The sequence below is a fragment of the Cervus canadensis genome, chromosome X (genome assembly GCF_019320065.1).
Source record: "Cervus canadensis isolate Bull #8, Minnesota chromosome X, ASM1932006v1, whole genome shotgun sequence".
NCBI classification, from domain to species: domain Eukaryota; kingdom Metazoa; phylum Chordata; class Mammalia; order Artiodactyla; family Cervidae; genus Cervus; species Cervus canadensis.
In genome coordinates this window covers 125,232,861-125,244,971 of record NC_057419.1, presented here as the reverse complement: position 1 = coordinate 125,244,971, position 12,111 = coordinate 125,232,861, and the positions used below count along the sequence as shown (strand labels likewise).

At 37.8% G+C, this 12,111-nt stretch overlaps 1 protein-coding gene across 4 annotated transcripts in view; it reads left to right on the top strand.

Annotated features, from left to right (window-relative positions):
- The window catches only part of LRCH2 (leucine rich repeats and calponin homology domain containing 2), a 105,307-nt gene that overhangs the window by 46,310 nt on the left and 46,886 nt on the right, over positions 1-12,111 (top strand). For all 4 annotated transcript variants that reach the window (XM_043459092.1, XM_043459091.1, XM_043459089.1 and 1 more), the window contains exon 6: positions 3,555-3,688. In XM_043459092.1, the coding sequence (XP_043315027.1) occupies positions 3,555-3,688 (134 nt within the window). The remainder of the gene's footprint in view (positions 1-3,554; positions 3,689-12,111) is intronic.

The window sequence follows — 12,111 nt, the reverse complement described above, 5'->3', positions numbered from 1 at the left end:
AGTAGAGGGTATACTATATCAAAATGAAGGAACAAATTAAGAAGAATTCTTCATGTCTAAGACAGACTGGTATGCATGGACCTAGAGTCTAGCAACCAATCAGTTTGGTGGGGAAAGGGTTGTCTCCCAAAAGAAAATAGAAAAACAATAAAGAAGTTGATAGCTGACTTGATGTATTTATCAGTATGGAGAGACATTTTGCCGTTCTGTCAGAGTCAGGAATGAATTAGTAGTAGGCACACAGTTCAGTTCAGATGCTCAGTCATGTCTGACTCTGCAACCCCCTGGGCTGCAGCACACCAGGCTTCCCTGTCCATCACCAACTCCCGGAACTTACTCAAAGTCATGTCCATTGAGTCGGTGATGCCATCCAGCCATCTCATCCTCTGTCGTCCCCTTCTCCTCCTGCCTTCAATCTTTCCCAGCATCAGGGTCTTTTCCAATGAGTCAGTTCTTCACATCAGAATTTTAAACAAAGTAGAAAAATGGGGCAAGTAGTCGCTTTAGGAAAAACAAAAACTTAGGAAATGAATCTAACCTCTGTGGTTCATCTGTGACTGCTTTCTTAGTCATATTGTTGTAAATACAAGATTTTGATTTAATGAAAAATTGTGACATAGATGTAATAATATCAAAGATTTATATGGCACTTACCATGCTCCAAGCACTGTATTGAAAATGCTTTACATGCATTCACTCATTTCTTATAGCAACCCTATAAAATAGGTACTGTCATTATACTTCATTTTATATAAGAGAAAACAGAGCTGTAGCTGTTTCCTGTCGTGTCCACAGTCACATGACTAGCATGTGGGGAGCCTGGTTTCAAACCAAGGCAATCTTAACTCCAGATTTCATGTTCCAACCACTATGTTATGCTTCTGAAGAGGAAGGAAGTATGTTTATATGAGTTGATAGGGATTGGTGATGCGAATATGGTGGTTTGATGATATGTGATAGTGGTGGTGATCTCATGCAGATGGCAGTGAGCAGTGGCTTGAAGCAACATTTTAGTTCCCTGTCTAGGAATTGAACCTCTGCCTAGAGGCTAGAAGCAAAATTTCCCTGGCTCTTGCCCTTGTTTGAAAGTAAGAATGTTTCAAGGAGGCAAAAACTGGAAAAACAGGTACATAGTTTTTTATTAGAGACACAGCACTTCCTTGGTGGCTCAGACTATCGATAAAGTATCTGCCTGCAATGCAGGAGACCCAGGATCAGTTCCTGGGTGGGGAAGGTCCCCTGGAGAAGGGTATGGCAACCCACTCCAGTATTCTTTCCTGGAAAAGTCCATGGACAGGTGAGCCCGGTGGGGTACAGTCCATGGGGTTGCAAAGAGTTGGACACAACTCAGCGACTAACACACACAAGTCGGAGAGCACACAGAGAAACAGTTTGTTTAAGACAGAAGCAAGGCAGAGATACATACCTGGAGAGAAAGTGTGTGTGGCAGACCCCGAGCACCGCCCCCCCGCTTCCCCCCCCCCACAAGTGGGGAGGAGCACACCAGCCCTAAATCACTCATATAGGGCACTTTTCCCAAGTCTCCTTTGGCCAGTCATCTTGCTTTTGCCTCGCTCTGAATTCCTATTTGGTTTAACTCAGGGTCCTCCCCTGTGTGTGTGTGTGCATCTCTTAGCCAAGATGGATTCCAAGGCAAGTGCTTCTGGGAAGAAGAGCATATTATGGTCTGGTGCCCCCTCCCTTCTCTGATCTACTGAGGAACCTTTCTGCACATGTGTAGTCAGAGAGGCCTCTTTGACCTTAAGAATGAGAAATATGTGGTCTCTTTATCTTCTATCCAAGTTCAAGCAGGACTCAGCTCCTCCTTGTTCCTGCCATTATCTTTATCTTGAAGTATCTGTCCACAGGGGACAGATTTCAGCTGCTCAGCCTGGGGCCCATCTATCTGGTATGTCAGTGGTAGTGATAACACAAGAAATCTAAGTCCTCATGTTCCTTATTAAGACCTCGATAAATAAAATCTATAATTGAAAAATAAAAAATACCACTAGAACCATGTTATTTATAAATATGAAGGTAAAAAGCAGAGACCAACTGAAAGAGTTAAATGTGGGGACTGGGTCTTAGAAATTGAAAGGAGTGGAACAGGGGCTTAATTTTTTGTTAACTGTTTTATAATTCTCTTTAATTTTAAAGCTGTATGTGAATTATGATGATATAAATTAAATTTACAAAAGTAATTTATCAGCATTTAATTTGGAAATAGATAATTTTTACAAATTTGGATGGATAATAGGATACATTTTAACTGGTAATATATCTATATTCTAAAGCACAAATGGTTTACATTTTCCTTTTAAATGAAAATTTTCAGTGGCCAGGTCAGATCTGGTATCTATTAGATTTATCTAAGAACCGTTTTTTCTTTCTACCTGGAATGATAATGACGTTTTATTTATTTATTTATTTATTTTTTATAATTATGTTTTAATGTGCTATTTCTATTTTCTTTATTGATTGTTTTTGTGTGTTGCTAGGTTATGTGCATCCATAAAACAACATTTTCTATTCTAAATTTTGAGAAATACTTATTTGATAGCATTTATGGTGACTGCAGTTATCCTTTGTAAAGCCAACTTATTGTTTCCCTACTGCTCATTAGTCTATCTTTTTATATAAAATACTTTCTTTCACACAGTATTTTCCCCCTCATTATTCTTTCTCTTTATTACCAATGAAAATAATTTTCCTGGATATTATATTAGTTGAATTGACCATTTAAAAATTTGTTTTGTTTTAAGTGGCTTACCATCACACCTTTCAACAAATTTATCCTGTATTTGCATTCTTTTGATTAACTTTCTTCCAGTGTTTAAACTTAGTCGTTCTGATGAGGTTACTTTAAAGAATTACATGGGTTGTTTTTTTATTTTTCTTCTGTTCTTACCACTACAGTGAATATATTTCTTTTCATTTTTTCTGGAGAAGGCAATGGCAACCCACTCCAGTACTCTTGCCTGGGAAATCCCATGGACGGAGGAGCCTGGTGGGCTAGAGTCCATGGGGTCACGAGGAGTCGGACATGACTGAGCGACTTCACTTTCACTTTTCACTTTCATGCACTGGAGAAGGAAATGGCAGCCCACTCCAGTATTCTTGCCTGGAGAATCCCAGGGATGAAGAAGCCTGGTGGGCTGCTGTCTTGGGTCACACAGAGTTGGACATGACTGACGCGACTTGGCAGCAGCAGCAGCAGCAGCAGCATTTTTTCTAGTGAAGGCAACTTTTATGAATTATAAATTTTATATTGTTTAGTGGTTTACACATTGTGCTTTTAACAAAATAGTTCAGGGAAATACAGAAAAATTGACTTAGTTTTTTCTAATAAGAACAGAGACCACAATAGTTTTAGTTATTGTCAGTGCTGTCAGATTTTTTTCACCTAGTGTCCAAAGTACAAAGTATTTAAATATGTAAAGTATCTATCATGATTGTTATATCTCAGAGTAATTTGAAGTTATTAAAATTTATTAATAAATTGGTAAATGACTTTATATTTGGAACTATAATCTTACTCTATTATTTATTGACAGATATGTTTAAAAGGTAAAGTACACATATTTAAATACTTAAATATCCAAGCATGTTGCAGAATGGATAAGAAACCAGATTCTCTGGATCTTCCATCATTGAGTAAAAGAATGCCCTCCCAACCTCTCACAGACAGGTAATGTAATATTCTGTAATATTCTAATTTTATGACGATGGTGTCTTCTCTCTATATATAGATGATGTTTGTTTATCTTGAGTGAACTGAATATACTTAGGATGATTGCTCCAGTGTTAAAATCAATAATTAGCTGAAGTGAAATATCACCATCATAGAGTGAACCTCTGATAGTAGAATAAATTTGGAGTTTTCTCAAAAAATTTATTATTAAAGCTTTTAGTAGTAAAATGTAAAGTAAAATGTACTTCTGACATTCTAGTATAGAAGAACTAATTTCTCAGCACTTGACAACTGTTAATGTTCTGTGATCACTGTGCTGTACATTTGTAATAAGTAGAATTTAACTTTGAACTGAAGTTAGTGGAAGAGTAAGACATTTGTGGTTACCTTTCACCTCCATTTTCTTGATGCATTTCTATATGGATTTTTTTTTATTCATTTCTATATGGATCAGGGATGATTTATCATTGATATTCTGTTTGATATTGGTATTTTTTGAAATGTTAGATTTGATATTTTGTTTTTAATTCGTCCTCTTGAGATGTAGATTGGTCTGAAAGATTTTATGAAAACATACTTCCATCATGGAAAATAATTTGGAGTGGGATGAGACTATACAAAGGGAGACTGTCCCTGACTAAAATATTTAAAGATTTGTTATCGTATTTATGGCATAGTTTAGACTACGTGAAATGCCAGCATTGTAAGTATTATTGTTAACAGTGCAAGTTCTTGAATCCAAAATAAGATTTTTCTTAAATATTTTTGTTGCCTTAGAATGATTAAGCACCTGAGCATTACATTTAGTTGCCAAAGATTAGTTTGCTTAATATTATAAATGATAGTAGACCAAACAATTCTACAAAAATTAGAATTAATTCATATACTAATCTCTATTAGTATGCTTTTATATTTATTTCAAAATTACTTTAGTAATGACATTCATTATATTAGTCATTTATTTATTTAAGTTGAGTGCCTACCAGTAGATTCAGGGTTTGTTGAATTACATATTGTCCTCGGCCCTCATGGAGCTCACATTCTAGTGGAGGAGTTAGTTGTTAAATAAAACAAGAACACAGACACACACACATAATTTCAAATTGTGGTGACTGCTTTGAAGGGAAGCAGCATGTTTCAGCAGTGCGGTTGGGGAGTGTCTCTTTGGGAAGGTCTTAAGTCAAGACCTGAAAGGAGAAAAGCTAGCTGTGGAAAGAGTGAGGGAAAGAGCATTTCAGGCAGAAATAATGGCATGTGCAAAGGTCTTAAGTTAGGAAGAAACTTGGTATGTTATAAAAATGGAGAGGAGACCAGCATTGTGGTACAAGTTGACTTTGGAAAGTTAGTCAGGGCTGAAGTTATATGGGGGCTTTGGAGGCTGTGGTAAGAAGTTTGAATTTTATTTAAAGTACAGTGGGTTATCGTTACCATCTTTCTAAATTCCATATATATGCAAAACAGAAAAAGAGACACAGAAATACAGAACAGACTTTTGAACTCTGTGGGAGAAGGTGAGGGTGGGATGTTTCAAAAGAACAGCATGTATACTATCTATGGTGAAACAGATCACCAGCCCAGGTGGGATGCAAGAGACAAGTGCTCCGGCCTGGTGCACTGGGAAGACCCAGAGGAATCGGGTGGAGAGGGAGATGGGAGGGGGGATCGGGATGGGGAATAAGTGTAAATCTATGGCTGATTCATATCAATGTATGACAAAACCCACTGAAATGTTGTGAAGCAATTAGCCTCCAACTAATAAAAAAATTAAAAAAAATAAAAATAAAAATAAAGTACAGTGGGAAGTCATTGGACAATTATAAACAGGAGGATAACATGATTAAATTATTTTTAAAGAAACTATTTTGGCTCCTATAGAGAGAATACATTGGAAGCAAACAAGTAAAAACACAAGGAATACTTAGGGTGTTGTGGTACTACCAAAAGATCAAGGGGTCTAGAATAGGGTTATTGCAGTAGAGATGAAAAGGAGTGGAAAGAATTCAGATAGACTTGGAAGATGGTATTTAGCAGTGCCATCCAATAGAAAGGCAATATGAGCCACATTAGTAATTTTTAAATGTTATTGTAACCCATTTAAAAAATAATAAATTAATTTTAATAATGCATGTTACATTACCCAATATATTAAAAATGTCATTTCAATATGTCAGTTCAGTTCAGTTGCTCAGTTGTGTCCAACTCTTTGTGACCCCATGGCCTGTAGCATGCCAGGTTTCCCTGTCCATCACCAACACGTGGAGCTTGCTCGAACTCATTATCATCGAGTTGGTGATGCCATCCAACCATCTCATCCTCTGTCATCCCCTTCTCCTCTTGCCTGCAGTCTTTCCCAGCATCAGGGTCTTTTCAAATGAGTCAGTTCTTCTCATCAGGTGGCCAAAGTATTGAAGCTTCAGTTTCAGCATCAGTCCTTTCAGTGAATATTCAGAACTGATTTCCTTTAGGATGGACTGGTTTGATCTCCTTGCAGTCAAAGGGACTCTCAAGAGTCTTCTCCAACACCGCAGTTGCAGAAGCATCAATTTTTCAGCACTCAGCTTTCTTTATGGTCTAACTCACATCCATACATGACTACTGGAAAAACCACAGCTTTGACTAGATAGACCTTTGTCAGTGAAGTAACTCTTTTTTATATGTCTCTTTTTAATATGCTGTCTAGGTTTGTCATAGCTTTTCTTCTAAGGAGCAAGCGTCTTTTAATTTCATGGCTGCAGTCACCATCTGCAAGGATTTTGGAGCCCAAGACAATAAAGTCTGAAAATAAAGTCTGTTTCCATTGTCTCCCCATCTATTTGCCATGAAGTGATGGGACCAGATGCCATGATTTTAGTTTTTTGAATGTTAAGTTTTAAGCCAACTTTTTCACTCTCCTCTTTCACTTTAATCAAGAGGCTCTTCAGTTCCTTTTCACTTTCTGCCATAACGGTGGTGTCATCTTCATATTTGAGGCTTTTGATATTCCTCCCAGCAATCTTGATTCCAGCTTGTGCTTCATCCAGCCCGGCATTTTGCATGATGAACTCTATATATGAGTGAAATATGCAGGGTGACAATATAGAGCCTTGATGTACTCCTTTCTCAATTTGGAACCAGTCCGTTGTTCCATGTCCAGTTCTAACTGTTGCTTCTTGACCTGCACACACATTTCTCAGGAGGAAGGTCAGGTGTTCTGGTATTCCCATCTCTTTAAGAATGTTCCACAGTTTGTTGTGATCTACATAGTCAAAGGTTTTGGCATAGTCAGTAAAGCAGAAGTAAATGTTTTTCTGGAACTCTCTTGCTTTTTCTTTTATGCAATGGATGTTAGCAATTTGATCTCTGGTTCCTCTGCCTTTTCTAAATCTAGCTTTGAACATCTGGAAGTTCTTGGTTCATATACTGTTGAAGCCTGGCTTGGAGAATTTTGAGCATTACTTTGCTAGCGTGTGAGATGCTTGCAATTGTGCTGTAGTTTGAGCATTCTTTGCCATTGCCTGCCTTTGGGATTGGAATGAAAACTGACCTTTTCCAGTCCAGTGGCCACTACTGAGTTTTCCAAATTTGCTGGCATATTGAGTGCAGCACTTTCACAACATCATCTTTTAGGATTTGAAATGGCTTAGCTGGAATCCCATCACATTCACTAGCTTTGTTTGTAGTGATGCTTCCTAAAGCTCACTTGACTTTGCATTGCAGGATGTCTGGATGTAGGTGAGTGATCACACCATCATGATAATCTGGGTCACTAAGATTTTTTTTGTATAGTTCTTTTGTGTATTCTTGCCACCTTTTCTTAATATCTTCTGCTTCTGTTAGGTCCTTAACATTTCTGTCCTTTATTGTGCCCATCTTTGCATGAAATGTTCCCTTGGTATCTCTCATTTTCTTGAAGAGATCTCTAGTATTTCCCGTTATACTGTTTTCCTCTATTTCTTTGCATCGATCATGGAGGAAGGCTTTCTTACCTCTCCTTGCTATTCCTTGGAACTTTGCATTCAGATGTGTATATCTTTCCTTTTCTCCTTTGCCTTTAGCTTTTCTTCTTTTCTCGGCTATTTGTAAGGTTTCCTCAGACAATCATTTTGCCTTTTTGCATTTCTTTTTCTTGGAGATGGTCTTGATCACTGCCTCCTGTATAGTGTATTGAACCTCTATCCATAGTTCTTCTGGCAATCTATCAGATCTAATCCCTTGGATCTATTTGTCACTTCCACTGTATAATCGTAAGGGATTTGATTTAGGTCATACCTGAATGGTCTTCTGGTTTTCCTTACTTTCTTCATTTTAAGTCTGAATTTGGCAATAAGCAGTTCATGATCTGAGCCACAGTCAGGCCCCTGTCTTATTTTTGCTGACTGTATAAAACTTCTACATAATTGAAATTTCAATATATAATTACACATAAAAAACTAGTGAGTTATTTCACTTTCTTGTAAATCTTTGAAATCTAGTGTGTATTTTACATTTATAGCATGTCTCAATTTGGACTAGTTACATTACAAATGCTCAGTTGGCAAGGATGACTAGTGGCTACTGTATTGGACAGAGCAGATCAAAAGAGTTTATTTGTGGCTCTTGGGGGTGCTTATCTCTCACACAGAGCTGGTATTGAATTACATAGAAAGTTCTTGTATGTACTTTCTAGTTTCTCACTCTTGTTCTTGGTTATATGGTTCTTACTACTTAGAATATCTTTCCTTGATATTTTGTAAACTCTTTATTCTATATAGGAATTGCAGTAGTTATACTTATCTTCAGCTTTTGGAGTCAGACATAATATCCTCGTGAAGGTCTTCTCCAACTCTTAATAACTGTATGTCCTTGTGTCATATATTATCTCCGGTTTTTAGCTTTCTTGTATGTGAAAAGGAAAACAATCATACGGATGTTGTCAGGATTGAATGAAATAATGCATATAGAGTATTTATCACAATGTCTTATTAATTCCTCAACAAATAGCTTATTATTATCATTGTCATCTGTTTCAAACAGACCAATGTATCTTAGTATAGTATCAATTCAGTTCAGTCGCTCAGTCGTGTCCGACTCTTTGCGACCTCATGAATCGCAGCACGCCAGGCCTCCCTGTCCATCACCAACTCCCGGAGTTTACTCAAACTCATGCCCATCGAGTCGGTGATGCCATCCAGCCATCTCATCTTCTGTCGTCCCCTTCTCCTCCTGCCCCCAATCCCTCCCAGCATCAGGGTCTTTTCCAATGAGTCAACGCTTCCATGAAAGGCCAAAGTACTGGAGTTTCAGCTTCAGCATCAGTCCTTCCAATGAACACCCAGGACTTATCTCCTTCAGGATGGACTGGTTGGATCTCCTTGCAGTCCAAGGGATTCTCAAGAGTCTTCTCCAACACCAGAGTTCAAAAGCATCAATTTTTCGGCACTTAGCTTTCTTCACAGTCCAACTCTCACATCCATACATGACCACTGGAAAAACCATAGCCTTGACCAGAGGGACCTTTGTTGGCAAAGTAATGTCTCTGCTTTTTAATATGCTCTCTAGGTTGGTCATAACTTTCCTTCCAAGGAGTAAATGTCTTTTAATTTCATGGCTGCAGTTACCATCTGCAGTGATTTTGGAGCCCCCAAAAATAAAGTCTGACACTGTTTCCAATGTCTCCCTATCTATTTCCCATGAGGTGATGAGACCAGATGCCATGATCTTAGTTTTCTGAATGCTAAGCTGTAAGCCAACTTTTTCACTCTCCTCTTTCATTTTCATTAAGATGTTTTTTAGTTCACCTTCACTTTCTGCCATAAGGGTGGTGTCATCTGCATATCTGAGGTTATTGATATTACTCCTGGCAATCTTGACTCCAGCTTGTGCTTCTTCCAGCCCAGCGTTTCTCATGATGTACTCTGCATATAAGTTAAATAAGCAGGGTGAGAATATACAGCCTTGACATACTCCTTTTCCTATTTGGAACCAGTCTGCTGTTCCATGTCCAGTTCTTTTTTTTTCTTTTTTTTTGCACATGCAATTTATTTTATTTATTTATTTTTTCCATTTATTTTTATTCATTGGAGGCTCATTACTTTACAATATTGTAGTGGTTTTTGCCATACACTGACATGAATCAGGCATGGATTTACATGTGTTCCCCATCCCAATCCCCCCTCCTGCCTCCCTCTTCATCCCATCCCTCTGGGTCTTCCCAGTGCACCAGCCCTGAGCACCCATCTCATGCATCCAACCTGGGCTGGTGATCTGTTTCACCCTTGATAGTATATTTGTTTCAATGCTGTTCTCTCTGAACATCCCACCCTCGCCTTCTCCCACAGAGTCCAAGAGTCTGTTCTGTACTTCTGTGTCTCTTTTTCTGTTTTGCATATAGGGTTATCATTACCATCTTTTTAAATTCCATATATATGCGTTAGTATACTGTATTGGTCTTTATCTTTCTGGCTTACTTCACTCTGTATAATGGGCTCCAGTTTCATTCATCTGTTTAGAACTGATTCAAATGAATTCTTTTTAATGGCTGAGTAAAATTCCATAGTGTACATGTACCACAGCTTTCTTATCCATTTGTCTGCTGATGGGCATCTAGGTTGCTTCCATGTCCTGGCTATTATAAACAGTGCTGTGATGAACATTGGGGTGCACGTGTCTCTTTCAGATCTGGTTTCCTTGGTGTGTATGCCCAGAAGTGGGATTGCTGGGTCATATGGCAGTTCTATTTCCAGTTTTTTAAGGAATCTCCACACAGTTCTCCATTGTGGCTGTACTAGTTTATATTCCCACCAACAGTGTAAGAGGGTTCCCTTTTCTCCACACCATCTCCAGCATTTATTGCTTGTAGACTTTTGGATAGCAGCCATTCTGACTGGCGTGTAATGGTACCTCATTGTGGTTTTGAATTGCATTTCTCTGATAATGAGTGATGTTGAGCATCTTTTCATGTGTTTGTTAGCCATCTGTATGTCTTCTTTGGAGAAATGTCTGTTTAGATCTTTGGCCCGTTTTTTGATTGGGTCATTTATTTTTCTGGAATTGAGCTGCAGGTGTTGCTTGTATATTTTTGAGATTAATCCTTTGTCTGTTTCTTCATTTGCTCTTATTTTCTCCCATTCTGAAAGCTGTCTTTTCACCTTGCTTATAGTTTCCTTTGTTGTGCAAAAGCGTTTAAGTTTCATCAGGTCCCATTTGTTTATTTTTGCTTTTATTTCCAATATTCTGGGAGGTGGGTCGTAGAAGATCTTGCTGTGATTTATGTCACAGAGTGTTTTGCCTATGTTCTCCTCTAGGAGTTTTATAGTTTCTGGTGTTACATTTAGATCTCTAATCCATTTTGAGTTTATTTTGGTGTATGGTGTTAGAAAGTGTTCTAGTTTCTTTCTTTTACAAGTGGTTTTCCCAGCACCACTTTTTAAAGAGGTTGTCTTTTTTCCATTGTATATTCTTGTCTCCTTTGTTGAAGATAAGGTGTCCGTAGGTACGTCGATTTATCTCTGGGCTTTCTATTTTGTTCCACTGATCTATATTTCTGTCTTTGTGCCAGTACCATACTGTCTTGATGACTGTGACTTTGTAGTAGAGCCTGAAGTCAGGCAGGTTGATTCCTCCAGTTCTATTCTTCTTTCTCAAGATTGCTTTGGCTAATCGAGGTTTTTTGTATTTCCATACAAATTCTGAAATTATTTGTTCTAGTTCTGTGAAAAATACCGTTGGTAGCTTGATAGGGATTGCATTGAATCTATAGATTGCTTTGGGTAGTATACTCGTTTTCACATTATTGATTCTTCCAATTGATGAACACGGTATATTTCTCCATCTGTTTGTGTCCTCTTTGATTTCTTTCGTCAGTGTTTTATAGTTTTCTATGTATAGGTCTTTTGTTTCTTTAGGTAGATATACTCCTAAGTATTTTATTCTTTTCGTTGCAATGGTGAATGGTATTGTTTTCCTTAATTTCTCTTTCTGTTTTCTCATTGTTAGTGTAAATAGGAATGGCAACGGGGATTTCTGTGTGTTAATTTTATAAATCTGCAACTTTACTATATTCATTGGATTAGTTCTAGTAATTTTCTGGTAGAGTCTTTAGGGTTTTCTATGTAGAGGAGCATGTTCATCTGCAAATAGTGTGGTTTCACTTCTTCTTTTCCCTATCTGGATTCCTTTTATTTCTTTTTCTGCTCTGATTGCGTGGCCAAAAACTTTCCAACACTGATGTTGAATTAGTAGTGGTGAGAGTGGACGCCCTTGTCTTGTTCCTGACTTTAGGGAAATGCTTTCAATTTTTCACCATTGAGGATAATGTTTGCTGTGGGTTTGTCATATATAGCTTTTATTATGTTGAGGTATGTTCCTTCTATGCCTGCTTTCTGGAGAGTTTTTTATCATAAATGGATGTTGAATTTTGTCAAAGGCTTTTCCCGCATCTATTGAGATAATCATATGGTTTT